The 18,648-nt window shown below is 43.8% G+C and overlaps 3 protein-coding genes across 3 annotated transcripts; 1 reads left to right on the top strand and 2 right to left on the bottom strand.

The window, feature by feature from the left end:
- Positions 1-2,189: 2,189 nt before the first annotated feature.
- On the bottom strand, positions 2,190-3,115 carry LOC124226112 (olfactory receptor 10C1-like). The gene is given in 2 exon segments (XM_046638931.1): positions 2,190-2,761; positions 2,764-3,115. Coding segments are annotated over 2 exon segments (924 nt in total).
- A 7,774-nt stretch (positions 3,116-10,889) lies between these two features.
- LOC124226812 (ubiquitin D-like) lies at positions 10,890-13,274 on the top strand. Its single transcript, XM_046640547.1, has 2 exons — positions 10,890-10,972; positions 12,250-13,274. Exons 1-2 carry the CDS (start codon positions 10,955-10,957, stop codon positions 12,718-12,720), a joined length of 489 nt encoding a protein of 162 aa, XP_046496503.1. The 5' UTR covers positions 10,890-10,954; the 3' UTR covers positions 12,721-13,274.
- Positions 13,275-14,495: 1,221 nt separating this feature from the next.
- LOC124227063 (putative olfactory receptor 2I1) lies at positions 14,496-17,565 on the bottom strand. The gene is made up of 2 exons (XM_046640972.1): positions 17,560-17,565; positions 14,496-15,437 (listed from the first exon to the last, which is right to left on the bottom strand). Exons 1-2 carry the CDS (start codon positions 17,563-17,565, stop codon positions 14,496-14,498), a joined length of 948 nt encoding a protein of 315 aa, XP_046496928.1.
- Between the last annotated feature and the right edge of the window lie 1,083 nt (positions 17,566-18,648).

Genomic DNA, 18,648 nt, shown 5'->3' on the forward strand with positions numbered 1-18,648 from the left:
CAGGTGAGTATTTCAAAAGCTTACTGTAAGCAGATGTATGTATCCTGGAAATGAGTTAAAAACTTGGCTATAAGCTCAGCAGTTGTCATGAAAGAGTAGAAAGTGATTACTTAGTTTCCTAAAGAGTTAAACACATACCTTCCATACGGACCAGCTATTCCACACCTAGATATTTATCCAAAAGAAATGATAGCATACAAAAACTTGTACACAAATGATCATAGCAGCTTTATTTGCAATAACTGAAAACTGGGAACAACCCTAATTTCCATCATTAGGTTAGTGGATAAACAAGTTGTAATATACCCATACAAGGGATATGCAATAACTTATCAACTTGTGCTCTTAAATATATCCAATTTTATTATATGGCAATTGTACCCTCGTAAAGCTGTCAGAAAAAAGTTATTGCTTATATGACAGAAATACAGTTATTACTAGCACTGAAATGGGAGAGAAAGTTTTCCTCTGAGAGTTTCATAATGTTGCTTCTTGTAATCTTCCTCAGTGTAAACAAATGATAGAAAACCAAAGCACCCTTTAGCAATAATAGTTGTATGAAGGATGTTGTGGGGTGGTTAGAAATAAGAAGGAAGTGGAAAACAGTGCATTTAGGTATGCATCTCTCTGCTGGTCTGCTTTGGTTTGGAGACAACACTTTAGATTATCAGAAGGAAAGCTGTATTACCATCCTTTAGGCAACCCTTCCTAAATGTTGTCCCTCTCTATTGAGGTCTTTACTAGTATTAAGGAGCAATAGTTTTAAGATTTTACTCAATTGATAAGTATGCAGATGGTAGGAATATGTTAGGGACTGGGTTGGATTTCTCCTTTGAAAATCAAGGAGCCAGGCAGTTCACAGGCAGGGAAGGCCATCCTGCTTCCCTGTGGGGTAGAGAGTAAGGATGTAACCATTTATTGTCTTCTCTACTTTTCATTGTTCTCTGACAGTTTCATGAGAATCAGCATTATCTCCCCAACCAGACAGCAAGCACTATCTGGGCAAAATCACCACCCTGTATTTACTTGGTCTTCACTACAGTGCCTAGCAGAGTAATGGGCACATGAAAGGCCTTCAATAAATGCTTGTAAAATTGAACGAAGTGTTGGGAATAAGAAAAAAGATGTAGATTGTACTTTTAATTATTAATGAACACTTGTCCCTCTGAGACATCTTTTTTGGTTGATGCAGCTCATCTCATGTCTTTGACTCTCCTGTACTTCCCTGTTATATTTGCTCTCAGTGTCCAGGTTGTGTTTGTTTCATGTCTGGGCTGGGTGGCAGTTCCAGTAGCAGTGGCATGTGGAGTCTCTTCCTCCATTCTCCTTTGGGTGTCTTGGTTGCCAATGCCATTGACATTCTAAAAATACCATTCTCTCCTCCAACAAAGGCACCCGATGTGGGGTAGATATTATCCCCTGTGCTGAACTGTCTGACTCACTAATAAAAACACTTATTGAGACGTTATTTTGTGCCAGATATTAAGCTTGGTGGTTTACAAGTGTATAAATCCTCACAAGAACCCAAGGAAATATACTCTATTATTATCCCAACTTTATGGATAAAGAAATTAAGGGAGATTATATCATTCTCCTGTGATCACATGCTAAACAGTTAGAAGAATTAAGATTTGAATTAAAATATAACATTAAAATCTATTCTCTTAACCACTGTGTCACACTGGTTCCAATACGAACTTACTGTCATTGAACTTTTCTGGCCCCTCTTCACATCTTAAGGACTTTGCACTTTGCCTGGTGATGGATTTAATTAGGTATAATTATGGGTGCTAATGTACTAACCAGCAGTACCACGGATGAAACAAATGCCTTACCCAGGATGTATAAATGTCAAAAAAAGTTTAAGGACCTGAAAATTTTATTACCTTGATAGTCTGGTGGAGATGACATTTTATAACTTTTCCCTAGTTATCAACTTGCTCTGCTTGAAAAGTTGACCCTCCATCTTGAATTTCTTGTTTCTTATAACAGAACGCAGGATAGAGCATGTGTGTGTGTTGTGGGAGTCTAAGGGGGGGGTGGGGTTTGGCTCCAGTAGTTCTTCAAATGTAACTGTGCCTTCTTGACAGGATGGCCTTCCCCCAAGATGGGAACCTCGCCTCCTCTCTCTTTGATAACTGGTGATTTGGGGCTGACTGAGAATGTCAGTCATGATCATCAACCCCTTGTCAAACCTCTGCAGCCCTTATTTTCTGGACGGTTCTCTTTAGGGCAGCCTTGACATCAGTGTTCCTCAGGCTATAGATGATGGGATTGAGGATGGGGGTGACTACAGCATAGAAGAGAGAAAGCAGAGGGTCAGTGGCTGGATCGTAGCTGGCCTTAGGATGGATGTAGATAAAGATGGCAGTGCTATAGAAGAGGGAGACCACGACCAGGTGGGAGGAGCAGGTGGAGAAGGCCTTGCGACGGCCAACAGCAGATGGGATCCGGAAGATAGTAGCCAAGATACTCCCATAGGAGCCCAGGATGAGGCCAAAGGGGCAGAGGATGATGAGGGCAGCAGCCAGGATAATCTGTAGTTCCTTGAGTGAGATGACTCCACATATCAGCTGCAGCATGGGCTGGGTCTCACAGAAGTGTGGAATAGCATTGGGGCCACAGAAGGGCAAGGAGAAGATGAAGGAGGTGTGGCTCAGGCCCACCGTTGCTCCACAGGCCCACGCTAGCTGTAGGCAAATCCGATGGCTCAGCAGAAGCGGGCAGGAAAGGGGTTTGCAGATGGTGGCGTAGCGGTCAAAGCCATGGCTGCCAAGAGGCAACACTCCGTGGCACCAAAAAAGAGAAAGAAGAACATCTGCAGTGCACAGCCAGAGCGAGGGATGTGGCGCTGACCAGTGAGGAGGTGGTGAAGCAGCAGGGGGACAGTGACAGACATGCAGCCAATCTCCAGGGCTGAGAGGATTCGAAGGAAGAAGTACATAGGGGACCAGAGGGCAGAATCAGCTGAGACCAGCACCACAGTGAGGAGGTTGCCTGCCACAGTGAGCAGGTAGATGGTGAGGAAGAGCGAGAAGAGCAAGCCCTGCAGGCTGGCCAGGTGGGAGAAGCCTGCAAGAATGAATTCAGTCACCACAGACGTGTTGGTGCACATCCTGCACACATCCCTTCTGACTGGAGGATGAAAGGAATGGTAAGGGAAAGTTGCAATTACGGAACTGTGAAGAGGGCAAAAATGACGCCTTTCTGCATCTGTTCAAAGTTTGGAACTGCATTTCTCTTAGAATCTCATGGCCTTTGATGTAGGGCAGCCCTGAGTCCATCCGGGCCCTCGCCCACTCTTGGAAGCCAGGGTGAATGTTTGGCTCTCTCAGCCTAGTTCCCTCACCTGGCCTTTTCCTGATTGTGCCCACCTTTCATAAGAACACATTGAATTCTGTTTTCATTTTCTCCCTAGGTGAGGGTTGGATCATTCTGGCCCCCTTTTCACTTTTTTCTCCCCTTCTCATCCTTCCCATAAGCCTGGGGACAGAATTTCCCTTCCAGTAGACGTTTTCCTGCTCAAGGCCAGAATGTGTTCTATGTTCAGAGTGTTGAAAAATCCCATTCCAAGACTAGGGAATTTTCTCTTGTATTCTTCTTCCTCTGAAGTCTTTCTATTTCTGTCTTTTTCTTTCCTTCTTTCATGTGTTTTCTCTTTCCTTTCCTCTCAACTTGTCTCCTCTCTGACTGAATTTTCTCCTGTTTTCCCCCTCTTTTTCCTGCTCCTTTTTCAGTTACCTGATCTATTAAGACTCTCTTCTTTTTCTCTCATTTTGCCATTTCGTGGTTTTCAAGGAGGAGAAAGGAAATTTGAAAGATCATCTCTTTCAAGCTCCAGGAGGCTGTTAAACAGTTCAGTTATCCAAAGGAGTCAAGATCTCTCTAGTTTTTAAAGATGCTCAGGAAGGAGATGATAAGGTCTTTCTTGGTTGCTTATTTCTGAATTTTATAGACTCTCAAACTTCATCGCCTTATACCATAAACATCTGCACATCTCAAAACCACATACCTAACCTTCACAGATCCACTCACTAACATATTACATTTCTAAGCACAAACACGGAAGAATAAATCACCCAATATCTTCAGATTCCAGGTTCATCTAAGGTCATAAATAAATCATGTATTGTATATACATACAAATATCATTACAAACAACAATGAAAGTGAAAACACATTTAACATAAAAATATAAAAACACCCAGAGATACAATTAAATATATGCATAAATCCAAATTCTATGCAAAAAGATAACCATATTCAAGAACGTACACTAAAAATACAAAGTCATACCCTGATATATTTTTGCAGTTGAAGAGTCCTTGGTTCATTCCACCTTAGTGGCTCTTTCAGTGTTTTCCAGGAGATATTACCTGAGCAATGTCTTTCTATTTGGAGAAATAACCAGTGATAAAGGCAGATGGTATTTCATGACTTACTTATTTTCTTCTTTCTCTATTTAGTGGATCCCTCATGAGGAAGATACTCTTAGATTTGATCTCTTCTTAACGTCTCTGAGGACCTGAGTCTCCAGGCTTATTTGACTTTCCAATGGGGAGAGCTCTTCACATAACCAATTAATTGGAGAGCTCTTCACATAACCAATTAATCTGTTGTTTTGGAGTCTGCTTCTTAGGTAGCAGAAATTACAGGGTGACCTGTCAAGAACACTTCAGAGAAAATGTCCAGGGCTGTTTGTCTTAGCTCTCCTATAATATCTCTGGTTCAACCATTTTTATTTTCTTCTCCTTTCTCATGATTTTCTTCTTTTCATTATTGTAGATGTCCTATACACTTATGAAAGGTAATAATGCAATTTTTTCTATCTCATTGCTATTGATATAATTCAGCAATTAGTTTATGTGACAATCATTTCATAGTCCCTTACATATTTCAGTCATTCTACAGAGCACTGAGAATATAAAAGAGAAATAAATGTATTTTTGACCTTGGTGGACTGATAAATGTCATTTTCTTGAAAAATTGTTCCTAATTTCTCTTGTTTTGATCTTTTAACTTATTATATAAGAACTTTCTTTGTACCATCAGCACATGGTTTTATTATTTGATTTATTTTCTTTTACGTTCTTCCAGATTTTCATAGACATGATAAAGTCTGTGTGTCAGATAGGATGTTTTCAAGACATGTAATAATAATCATTACAACAACAAGCCCCAAACTCAAACTAGTTTAAACAATAAGTTCACATAACTAGAAGTTCCAGATTTACTTATAATAGGTCTCCTACTTAGTTTCCTTCCAATTCCCTTGGATTTGCCCCTTCTATTATATTTTGCTGAAAGTAATGAAAATATCAGTGGCTCAAAAAGGATGAAAATTTATTTACTTTTCACTTAAATGTCTGATGTTTTGCCGTTCAGAGCAATATAGCTTGTATGATTCAATGAGTCCTCAGGAATCTAGTTTCCTTTCAGTGAATTAGTCTTGTGTTCCTGGAGTGTGGCCTTCTTATGGCTTAATACGGTGTCACACATGTTACAGGGAGCAGAATGGGTAGAATAATCTGGATTGCTATGTGCCCAGGTAAAAGCTCTATTAGGGTAACCTATGTAGTATTCTTGCCACAAATGTTTAACTTGAATAAAATTATAAGAAGATAATTAGAAAACCCAGATTGTGGCACCTTCTACAAAAAACTGGCTCAGACTCCTCAAAAATATCAGTGTCTTTAAATGGAAAACAAAGGTGGAGAGTGATACTGTTCTAGATCAAAGGGGACTAAAAAGCATAACAATAAAATGTAATACATGATCCTTGATTGGATACAAACAAAAACAAAACAGCTTTAAAGACTTTTGGGGCAATTGGGAAAATTGAATATGGACTTTATATTATTGTATCAATGTTAAATTCCTTGGGTGTGATATTAGTATTGTGGCTATGTAGAAGAATGCCCTTGTGCTTAGAAAGATACACAATGAACTATTTAAGGACAAAATGTCATGCTTAATGCAACTTTCTTTTAAGTGGTTCATCCAAAAAGGCATATGCATATTCATGTATGAATGTCCCTTCAATCTGCTGTATGACATGTTTGTCCCTGTCAGTTATCCTCCTTGTTCTTGTCTGAGGATAATGCTTACATTTCACACTCTCCTTCCTGCTACTTCAGTTTTGGAGTATATTACTCAGGCTAGGCTATGCTACAATAGCAAACAATCCAAAATCTTACTAGCTTAATATAAAACACGGTTGGCCATTCTGAAGCAATATTATAGACATCAAAGCAGTTTTACAAACCCATTCACGGACATTATTAAAGAGACAGGAAAGAGGCCTCTGCTCCAGGGAGGCCTCAGTGGGAGCAGTGACTAGCCCAAGATGCCCATCAGCTGGGGCCATGCTGGGAGGTTTGAAGGTAGAGGAGACATTTGTCTTATAACCTGGCAAGATCTCCATAGCATGATTTTTCACCTTTGTTGGTTTTCTGAATTTGTTAGAGGGGCAAATGAAAAGAGATCTTTCTGCCTGTGAAAAAAGTTATTGTAACATAGAGGAAAAAATATGTCAGATTGACATGTGGTAAGAAGCAAAGAAGAAATCAGGTCCTGGGAAGAAATCCTACCTGTGGTCAACAAAGTGGCACCAGGGTGTTTGGGAAAAGCCCTGCCCTGGCCTGAGGGCAGAAGGGAATTTCACAGAGCAAGGGAGGAGGGAAAAGAGAGAAGAGAAGATTAGAGTCCAGATTTGTTATTCTCATTCTTTGAAAGGACACTGTTTCTCAGAAATCCGGATCCTCTCTGGGTAGGGAATCCTCTGAAGTCCCCAGCTCCAGTGGGCATTCCTCTGCTGACACCTAGAGTTGCATGACAGTGGCATCGTTAACACTCACAGTCCCGGGACAGCAGTTCTCAGTTACCTTTGCACCAGGCTGCAATCTTGCTCCGGGTTCTGTATTTTTTTTAAAGATTGGCCCTGAGCTAACACTGTTGCCAATCTTTTTTCTTTTCTTCTTCTTCTCCTCAAAGTCCCACAGTATATAGTTGTATATTCCAGTTGTAGGTACTTCTGGTTGTGCTAAGTGGGATGCCCCTCAGCATGGCTTGATGAGTGGTGCTAGGTCCTCCAGGATCCGAACCAGTGAAACCCTGGGCCGCCAAAGTGGAGCACGGAAACTTAACCACTTGGCCATGGGGCCATCCCTTCCTCCAGGTTCTGGCTCCTGCTCTCACAGGCTCTTTGCTTACTTCTGCCAAGTCGGGCAGGATAGAGTGATCTAGGCAGGGCCTTACAGCTGGCAATACTCCTACCTACATAAGGGCCCCCAAACTCTTCTTATTTTCACTCTTCCCAAGGCTCCTTGCATTCTCTGCTTTCCTTTGTCTCTCTGTATCCCTTCCCCTAACTTGCACCTTTCCTGTAATGAGAAGGCCTTTTCTTTCCAGTGAAGCACAATGTGATAAGAAGAAGATAAGGACTATAGAAGTGGAGATTTGCATTTGAACTCTTGCTTATCAGCTACTAATAATATGACTGTGGGTGAGTTAGCTTCTTGCTTATCAATAAGATACTAATATTTACCTCATTAGAATGCTAAAACAGTTAATGAGGTACCATTTAATAATATGCAGTTCCTGAAGTATAATAAGTACTCACTAAATATTTTCCATTTTTTGTTATTCACTTACTTATTCATTTATAAATTCATTCATGCATTTAGCAAATATTTATTAAATATTTTCTGTGCCAGATAATATGCCTGGGAAGTGCTGAAGATACAAGTTAATTTAGACATGATCATGACCCTCCAGATGCCTGCTGTTTACTGAGGCAACAGACAAGTAAACAGATGATCTTCTTGCTGGAGAAATGTGCTCTGAGAGGCTTATGGAGGGAGTGTGAGAGGACAGAAGATGGGCACATGACCCAGAATAGGAGGGAGGAGAGTTAGGGAAGGCTTCCTGGAGGAGATACCCCTCACACTGCATATTCTTATAAATTCATGATGATACAGGTAGAGTTGGAGGGAAAGGCACGCTCAATGAGCTGGTGGAAGAGAGCTTGGCATGTTCAAGGATGTGCAGGGAACTCGGGGAACTGTGCACAGAAGCAGCTAGGCCTACCGATCTGCAGCTTAGTCTGGGTGGTGGGTGTATATCTGAGGGGCATGAGCAGACAAATATCTTTCCTGGGGAATGTCATTCCTGGGCTCCCCCTCCTGGAACTTCTGGCTAAGGTTCCCTGCTTCCCCTTGAGAATGCAGACATTGGCACCAAGATGGTGTAGGCTACTGGGAAGAAGATACTGGGAAAAGATATGAGAAAGGAGTAATTTAATTTATTTTTTTTGAGGAAGATTAGCCCTGAGCTAACTACTGCCAATCTTCCTCTTTTTGCTGAGAAGACTGGCCCTGAGCTAACATCCATGCCCATCTTCCTCTACTTTTACAAGTGGGACGCCTACCACAGCATGGCTTTTGCCAAGCAGTGCCGTGTCTGCCCCCGGGATCTGAACCAGCGAACCCCGGACTGCTGAGAAGGAGAATGTGCGAACTTAACCGCTGCACCATAGGGCTGGCCCCCAAGAAGGGAGTAATTTAATTTTAAGCAGCTTTAAACATTTACTCTCCCTCTTCCATTTCCAGAAATGACATAAAGATCTAAGAAGATAATTGGTGCAAATAAAATTTGAAAAGCAAAAACAGTTTAGTCAGGCTGGGCTTTTACAGATTTTCCTGTCTCTTTTACCTGGTCCATCCCCCATCACTAACCTGCTGCAGGGCTTTCTTTTTCTCTTTCACCCTAAACCTGATCTCACATTTTCTGCCTAGCCACTGGTGATGTTTCAGAATCCCTAAATCCTATTGGATAGAGGATGCAGGGCAGCCTTCTCTGCTGTGCACCAGCCAAAGTTCACAATCCAGGTTCTAAACAGAGAAGACACCAAGATCCCAGAGAGATATCAGAAAGGAGACTATCAGGCACCAAGGTTTCCAGTCTGTTCCATCAGGCACTTCTTGCCCCTTCCTATTCATCCTATGTATTTAAAAATGTATGTCTACCCCACAAAAATACACTGAAATAATAATTAGTTTTTTCAATTTTATTAACTGACTAATAAGAGCTTCAAATAGAAGAACATGATTGATGTTAAGCTTTTTGAAATATAGGAATAAGCACTTGGATCCCATTACTCTATGTAGGCGCTTCTGTAAATCCAAATTCTCCAGGATGGAAACCCCTGGAATAAAACGGGATCATTTGAAATCTATCAGTGACTGAAGATACAGTAAATGGCTACTGAAAACACAGCAAGCAAAGGTGATAACTTGGCATTTTTACAAGCTTTTTTTTTTAGGTGTACTTGTTTTGGTGAGGAAGATTGGCCCTGAGCTAACATCTGTTGCCAATCTTCCTCTTTTTTTTTTCTTCCCAAAGCCCCAGCACATAGCTTTATATCCTAGTTGTACATCTGTCTAGTTCTTAAATGTGGGATGCCACCTCAGCGTGGCTTGATGAGCAGTGTGTAGGTCTGTGCCTAGGATCCCAACTGCCAAATCCAGTCCGCCGAAGCAGAGTGCGTGAACCCAACCAGTACACCAGGGGGCCGACCCCTTTTACGAGCTTTTTAATTTGAAAAATGTTTGGAGCACTTTTAATAAATGCTTTTTTTTTCCTGCTTTTTTCTCCCTAAATCCCCCCAGCATGTAGTTGTATATTTTAGTTGTGGATCCTTCTAGTTGTGGCATATGGGACGCCGCCTCAACGTGACCTGATGAGTGGTACCGTGTCCGCGCCCGGATCCGAACCGGCAAAACCCCAGGCCGCCAAAGCGAAGCGCACGAACTTAACCACTCAACCATGGGGCCGGCCCCAATAAGTGCTTTTGTGAAAAAATATTTTTTTGTGGCAATGTCCTGAGAGTCTGGGAGAGGGGAGTGCTTAATTTGGAATGTTAGGAGGATGAGAGTCATATTGAGTAAATTCTCTGAGGGCACACAGCTCATGCACCCTCTTTTTGTCCCTATCCCAATCTCAAGGGCCAGGGAGTGAGCAGCACCTTAGGTATCTGTGATCACAGTGGGAGGAGAGCCCAGGAAGACAGCTGGGGAAATAGAGGCACTGAGATGTGAGAGTGGATGTGTGATGGCTTTATGTGTGGAAGGTGGAGTAAGCATTTGACTGTTGGCTTTGGATTGTTCTCAAGTAGCAGATTTGGGTTGCAGGTTCTGGGACAGGGAAGAAGTATGTTGAGGACCTCAAGACCCAAGAGTATAAAGTTCTTTGTAAAGGACATTTTATACACAAAGTTGTCTGAGCCTGGAAGACATTTAGGAATTCTCTCAATCATGTCGTTTCATAGATCAGAAAACCAACATCTAAGGAGGTGCACAGACTTGCCCAAGGTAATGTAGTAAGTGGCAGTCTCATCATTTCTTAGTCCAGGGTTATTTATACTTTGTCTTCTCAAGCCTGCTTCACACATCCTGCCGGGCTAGTGTGAACAGGCTGCTCACACTCACATCACTGCACACCAGCTCTGTCCTCTCCTGGGCATACATGCTCTCAGGAAGGCCCCTGACGGATGGCGGGAGGGTCCTTAAAAGCAGCAGGAGAGGACAATCTAGTACTAAGGGTCTTCAAGCCAGCGAGGGCCCAGGGAAGCAGGCTGGATGGTCATAAGTCAGGACTGGGAGTGGTGGGTTAATCAGAGAAAAATTCTTAACAGAGAAGCACCATCCCATGTTTGGAATAAGGAGGCCAAATGTACTGGCTGAGGGAGAAGGGCTTGAACAAAAGGTCTTCTTTGTTGACTCTACTTAAGCAAAAGTGAAAGAAAATTCATGAGGTTATGCAAGAACAAAGTGCACAGGAAATCTAGACAAACACAACAGTCCAGGAAGGGGATTTCCAACTCAGCTGCTTGTACATAAGCTGGGTGCGCTCTCAGTCTCCTCAGACTCCTGTTTCTACTCCCTTGATTGCTGAGATGGCTTCTGGCCTCTGTGTAAGTTGGGATTTGATAATGGGGATGGGGAAAGGGAAAGCAGCTCCAAGAGCTGGGGAGAGAGTTCAGGGATGGATGAAGGACAGTGCTCAGGGAGGTGGGGTGGCTGGGAAGGCATTGTGAAGGGGGTAAGATAGGCATTGATATCTACAGAATGTGAAGGAAGCTTCTGTGAAGAGAAGCTGGTCATTTGGCTCCTGAGTTCTCTTTTATGTCATACCTTGGACCGGCCACTGTTAGGGATAAACGGTAGGAAGTTGGAGTGGGCTTTGTGCTCAACAGGGCTGGTGAGATTTGGAACTATGGAAATACTGTTTTGAGCCCTCTGTCTCTTATCCTTTTTAAGGGTCCAGAGTTCTTAAACTTAAGCTTCCTTCTCCTCCAAAAGGAGAGGTTCACAAAACTCATTTACCCTAAGTTGTTATTGATCTGACATTACCTTATATAAGAATAGATGCACTTGAAAGAGAACCTGGAATGAGGGCAGTGCTTTGCACAGAGGAGTGACAGTCCAGTGAATAAACGCCTGTGACATCTAGATTGAGAAGGCATTTTTGAACAGAGCATTAGGGAGGTCCTCCCAGGCTTTCAAGTGACACCACAGGAGTGAGCTTCCTCATTTTCAGATTATTGAAGTAAGGCTGAGATGTAGTTCCTACCTTCTGTGAGCGAGGTCCTGGTCTAATTAAAGGAAGGGATCATATTGTACAATAGGCAGATACAAAAACACAGGAAATACAGATGGACAAGTAATATTGAACATAGTGTCACTGTAATATGGAAATTATTATTTTAAAGCAAGAAAACATTAAAAAAGAAACTAACAGTACAGAGAATAAGTGTCCTAACCAGGGTTTCCTTCTAAAGAAGTCATGGAGGGCAACCGTGTGAGTATCCTGTTAGGATGTCAAGTTATGGAAATTCTCTTTGGGAGTTGTTTTTAGAGTCTGATGTACATCTTTGGATGCCTTGTAGTTGTATTTAGTTTTTAACATTTGATGAAGTTTCTCTGGACAGGATGCACGTGAATAAGGTGGGAAATCATAAATGACATTTTGAGATGGATAAGAGGTATAGCTATAAAGGGATAAGACTGTTTTTATTGTTTGTGTTATAACCTGGAAATTCAAAAAGAGAGGTTCCAAGAAAGGGAGGGACACAGCTTGTTGTAAAAAAGCTAGAGGATCAGAAGGGCAGGAGCAATTGGGGAGGGGAAACAAGAGGTGTAAAGGGTGGCAGGCAATCTAGACAACTGTCTCTTGACCTTTGTTGTCCAGGTGAATGTCCATTCTGAGGAATGGAAATTGATGACCTTCAATGCCAACTCGCATGACAGAGTGAAGAAGATCAATGAACATGTCCGGTCTAAGACCAAGGTTCCCGTGCAGGACCAGATTCTTCTCCTGGGCTCGAAGACTCTTAAGCCCATGAGAAAGCTATCATCTTATGGCATTGACAAGGAGACGACCATCCACCTCACCCTGAAGGTGGTGAAGCCCAGTGATGAGGAGTTGAACGTGACTCTGGTGGAGTCGGGTGATGAGGGGCAAAGGTACCTCCTCCAGGTGCGAAGGTCCAGCTCAGTGGCCCAGGTGAAAGAGATGATCAAGGCCAAGACCGCCATATCTCCTAAGAAACAGATCGTGACTTGCAATGGAAAGAAACTGGAAGATGGGAAGACCATGGCAGATTATGGCATCAGAAAGGACAGTTTACTCTTCCTGACATCCCACTGCATTGGGGGTTGACCAGCCTGGGGCGGGGGTGATATGAGGAGCAAAGGAGTTTATTTCCTTTTAGCTCTAACTCACCAACCACATCCATTGATTATTTCCCGAAACTAATGAGAAAGAGAGAAATAGCAGGAGATTTGGGGTGAAGTAGGGAGGGAGACTACAGAATACTTTCCAACTATGATTCTTTGATTCTAACCATTGATTAAGTGGTACGATTGCATATCACATATTACTTACAACAAAATACATTTTTAAGGCACATTAGAGATAGCATTCAAAGCCAGCTTGCTTCTTGGTTCCCTGTGATTTATAGAAAAACTCCTATTTTCTTTCCCATCCAACAAGATAGTGAATTTTAGGTTGAGATTCATGTTTCCCTAATTTATGTTTCCACTTAGTTTAGCCCAGTGCTTCATGTATTATATCACTCAATAATTGTTGAACCAAATTAAATTTCTACTTATAGAGAACAGTGAAATGATTTATTATGAAGTGAATTAATTACTCTGACATGATTACAATCTAATTAATAAAGAACTTAGAAACACAATTCAACTAATTCTCTTCTCCTTACTTAAAGCTATTTGGTATGAAATAAAACCTGGTACTGTGCCTCCTCTTACTCTCTAATTAAACCCAATTAAACTGTTCTTATTTCTGGGGATGATGGTGGGCATGGAAAGCTATTTTTCCTGGAGATCCAGAGATTTCATGTTTCTAGTGGGGGCTCCTTGGGGGCAGATGTGCTTCGGGAGGGAACGGACTTCCTGAAAGGTGGTGGATTGTGGACCAATCTCTGTCGTGTCTTCCTTAGGGTCTAGTGGGTCTTCTCTAGGTTGGAGGTCTCAGTCTGGGTGAGGGGCGTAGGGGCTGGTCTCTGGGTTGACCCCAACACTCTGCCCAGGTTCTGGCTGATAGAGCTCTCTGCTTCCTTCACCACCAGGGGTCTGTTCCTCTCTTGAGAACACCAGACCCTTCCTCCATTTTACTCCCCTCATTTACTCCTCTGTTTCACTGTCCCTCTCTCATGTATCGTTACTGCATGTGTTTTTCTCCCAGCCTGAGACATGTCCACCTTCTTCTCCACTAGTCTAGTCCCTTCTCTTCTTTAAAACTTGCTCAAGAACCACTTCCTGCAGAAGAGTTTCCCATTTTGACCCTCCCCAGCACAACCCACACTTATGGGTGTTTCTTATTACACTTATGGGTCAGGAGCTCTGTGGTGGGCACTAGTCACCTGGCTACGTGGGCACTGGCTTGGACTGATTTCCTGAGATGAGAGACCATGGCTCCTTTGTCTGGCTGGGGTCTCCTGTAAGGTAGAGTCTATGGTCTCCTTGTCAACTTGAGAGACACCTAAAGGCAGACATCACGGGGTCTTCCCTGGTCTCTTCCATCAGACTCGCAGAAAGCTGAAGTTAAGCGTCACGCCATACATCATCTTTCCAGCATATGGACTCTTGAGGGGTGGTTACAGCACCCCCTGAGAATGAAGAAGGTCTTCCACAAATCACGCGTTCTCTTTTCATCAGTTTAGGAGAAAGCCCAAGGGTCATTTCTCCCTCCCTAAATCTGTATAAGTAGAGGATATAGGGATTATCCCCAAGCACAGGAACATTTCCAGACAGGAGGAAGGGATCTCCCCCATTAACCTTGGACTCCCTGAGGACAAACCTTGCAGTTCCTCATACAGAAATGATCAGCCTGAAGGCCAAATTGGTTAACTTTCCAATGGACATTCCCATCCTTGGGCCCTGGGCTAACAGTATCTTCCCTCCCCGACCTACTCACTGTCCAGCTTGCCCTCTCCCCAGACTCCCTAGGAGTCTCCTCGCTGCCCCCTTCACTTCCTTATTCCTGAGGGTGTAGATGAGCGGGTTGAGGGCCGGTGTGCCTACAGTGTAGAAAAGCGAAACGAACTTGCCCTGACCCTGGTTGTAGCTGTGCGTGGGTTGCAGGTAGGTGTAGATGGCTGAGCCGTAGAACAGGCAGACGGCTGTCAGGTGAGACCCACACGTGCCCACCGCTTTCCTCCGGCCCCCGCTGGACCGCAAGCCCCATACAGCGCGGGCCACGGCGCCATACGAGGCCAGGATGACGGCGGACGGCACCAGCAAGATGAGCACGCGGGCGGCGAACATCTGGCCCTCGGTGGCGTTTCGGTGGCCGCCGCAGGCCAGCTTGAGCAGCGCGGGCAGCTCGCAGAAGAAGTGGTCCACCCGGAGGGGCGCGCACAGCGGCCACGCCGCCAAGAGGGCCGTTTGCGCTGCAGAGTTGGTGAGGCCGCCGAGCCAGGAGGCGCCGGCCAGCGCGCGGCAGAGGCGCGGCGAGGCGAGCCCGGTGTAGCGCAGCGGGCGGCACACTGCGGTCGCGCGGTCCAGCGCCATCACGGCCAGGAGGACGCACTCGACCGAGCCCAGCGCCAGGGACGCGCACAGCTGGGCCATGCAGCCGTGGCGCTGCAGCCTCAGCGCCGGGCCGCGGAGGTTCGCCAGCAGCGGCGGCACCACGCTGGTGGTGAAGCCCGCATCCACCAGGGCCAGGTGACAGAGGAAGTAGTACATGGGCGTGTGCAGGCGCGGGTCGCGCACTGCCAGCAGCACGAGCGCCGAGTTGCCCGTCAGAGTCAGGAGGTAGCAGAGAAGGACAAGGGCGAAGAGGACAGGCTGCAGCGAGGGCCAGTCGGAGAAACCCAGCAGGAGGAAGCGCTCCTCTGAGCTGTGGTTGGCCTAAGGAAGGAAAACACTCAGAAAGTTTGGAAGGACGAAAAACAGGAGGGTCTCATTATCCCTTACAAGCAAAGGAAAGCCCGGGCATGCGGGAGTGTGGTGGGGGAAGGGCTGGAAGCACTTACAAAGTATCGACTGTAATCTCGTTTACAGATCTGAACTCTTAGTTTAGGAGGATAGCCATATATTAGTATCCATAGTTGATATATTTTCCAGACTCTATGAGAAGATCGAATCTCCATTTTATAGATGAATGAACTTAGAAAGGCTAAATTGTCCCACGGTCATGGCCGGTGAGTGACTATGTGGGACTTGTACTCAGGCCTGTCTGATTTCCAAATCAGCGCTCTTTCAGCGCTCTCTTGGTTCACACTGTGCTCCTAGGACACAAGGAGAAATCTAATCTGCCTCCTACGTGATAGCCCTTCAGATATTTGAAGACAGATTTCACTCTGACCCTCCTTCCTCTTTCTTTGACAGTGTATAGTGCCTAAAAATAAGTGCAATCCACCCCAGGTTTGGTATAACCAACACTTGGTAGATCAGAACTCTCACCTTCTTTGTTTGAGGTCCTCTACTTCTATTAATACAACCCATTATACTGCTGACTACTGACTACTAATCTGTGGTGAATCTCTCCCTAGGCTGCTTCCGATGTCCATGTTCCTTCTACTTACCATCTAGTGTGATGATCATGATGAACACAGATCGGCCCGTGCATATCAGCCCTTAAATCAAAAGTCATCTGTGTAGAGGAAAGAACACTAAACTAGAGGTCGGGAGACCTGGGTTCCACCTAGCATAGCTGCCTTTGGCCAGTTATTTGATATGGGAAAGTCACTTCATTTCCCTTTGTCTCAGTATTTTCATGTGTAAAAGAAAGAATTTGAACTAGATGACCCCTAAGGTTCCTGTCCTATCCCCCGACTCTAATTTCAATAAATGTTTTTCAAACACATGAAAAGGGGACAGGGAAGCCTTTTAACCCTTGAGAGCAGTGCTGAATCAAATTTCCTGATGGTACAGAAACCATAAAGGTTGATGTGACAGATAAAATTTACGTAGAAATCTTTCTATTGAGTGTTTCCTGAGAGCTATCATTATATAGATAACTTGGTTTAAATATCATATTCATTGCTCTTAATTTAAAAAATCGTAATTTCCTAATTTGTTACTTTTCAGGAGAAAACTCTCTTCCCCCCAACAAAATATCATGTTTATATGGTTTTCTTATTTTATTCTCATTAGGCAGAACAAGTATTAATGTTGAATTCTGGAGTCAGACTGCCCAAGTTTGAGTCCTGGCTCTGCCATTTCCTAGTGCATAGTAGGTGTTTAATAAGTGTTAAATAAACATCCATATTTCACATCAGGAAACAGGATTTTTAGAGAGATCCTACACTAGGTAACAGCAGGAATGGTGGGTAAATTTATATCCCTTTTCATATATTAACTCTGATCTTTACTGACCTGAGAATTAGACAACTCTCCTCTTTTATAGAGTAAGGTAGGAGGGCAACTGAGGTTAAATAACTCGCCCAAGGTCACACTGTTTGTAAATCCTTTCCAAGATTTCAACGCAAATCTGACTAATTCTGAGATCCTTGCTCTTTTTATAAGCCAGGCTCTAATATGCTAGGGACCATGGAGGATGAGAGTACATGCAAAGGCTGACCTTTATTTCTAGATAATTTCATAGCATTGGGGTCATAATAGAGATGAATAAAGTACAAGAGATGGCATTCAGGCTTAACATTCACGGTGCTAACGATATTGAGTTATAAAGAGTCAAATTTTCTAATTCTGTGATGGCATAGACACAGGCCAGTTCAGCCAGGCAAGCCTTCCCGTCCAAACATGCCAAACCCTGGGAACAGGCACACAGTAATCAAATCACACAGACACCACCCTTACTACATGTCCACACAAATTCCCCAATACATAGTTCAGACACAGGTGTACACATATACCCCCCTGCCCATAATTCCTTTCAAGCGTCTGGAAGGCAATTCTATTATAGAAAATATTCTATAATGTGTCCCCAAAACTCCTTTGGTATTCTAGAATGTGCTTCTCATCTTCAAGGCCATTTTTTCCTAGGGCAATGTAATAACAAGCGTACCTTCATGTGTTATTCTCTGGCACTGATATTTAGGCCTTCAGTTTCCAGATGATAAGTTGGTCTCTTGCTTCTGCTCTGGATTCTCTAGGTTTGAAATGGCAGTGGGAGGGATGAAAGAAAGACACAGTTACAAGACTGTTGATTTCTGGAAAGGATGCTTGAGATCAGAGCTAGGCACTTCAGGAAGAAGATGTGGTGTGGGTGCCTTCTTGCTTGTCAGTAGAGGAATGAATAGAATGTCTTTGGACAAGAAGCTGCCTGAGTCCCGTGAAGCATCTGGAGCCAGGCAGAGGAGGTGGTGTCTGTTTCTGGAGAGCCCTGTAAGGGACTGTAGACAAGACAAGGACTTGTCTATAAAGCAGATCAGCTAAATAAAGCTAAAGCAAATCAGCATTAGCCGGAGATGGTAGCAGAAATAGTCTTCCTGATTTTAAAGGCCACAGCAGCTGTAGAGAACAGAGAAGGATGTTGATGGGTCCTTTCACTGGCGAGGAAACGGGAATCAATGTTCCCTGTCACTTAGAAGAAAGGATGGCGCTCTGGGGAATCTATGCCCCACTACCATAATCAGTACCTTGTCTGCAGGTGTCCAGAGAGGAGTCCCCCTGGGTGAGGAAGGGAAAATTCTGGAGGGAAAAGTTCTTAATGGTAGGGTGTTCTTGGCAGTGTGGAGGCCAGAGGCAGCATAATTCCCTCGCACTGTGATTTTTTGTTTTTGTTTTTTAAAGATTGGCACCTGAGCTAACATCTGTTGCCAATCTTCTTTGTTTTTTCCTTCTTCTCCCCAAACCCCGCCCCCAGGACAAAGTTGTACATTCTAGTTGTCAGTGCCTCTGGTTGTGCAACACTGTTATTTCTACTCCTAATTTTTCACTGGTTTAGGATTTCATTCTCGGATTGAGTGATCTTAAGCTAGCTGTTCAACCTTGGTGATTCTCAGTGTCATCATCCGTAAAACATGGAAAACAGCCCTGATCCGTGAGAGATGCTGTAGATTTGGTGATGTCATCCTTAGTGTTGAATGCAGCTCTGTTCATGTCAGCAGCTTTTGCCCCACTACCCCTCCATGTTGCTGCCATCCCTCTGTTC

Source organism: Equus quagga, chromosome 15 (genome assembly GCF_021613505.1).
Source record: "Equus quagga isolate Etosha38 chromosome 15, UCLA_HA_Equagga_1.0, whole genome shotgun sequence".
Classification (NCBI taxonomy): domain Eukaryota; kingdom Metazoa; phylum Chordata; class Mammalia; order Perissodactyla; family Equidae; genus Equus; species Equus quagga.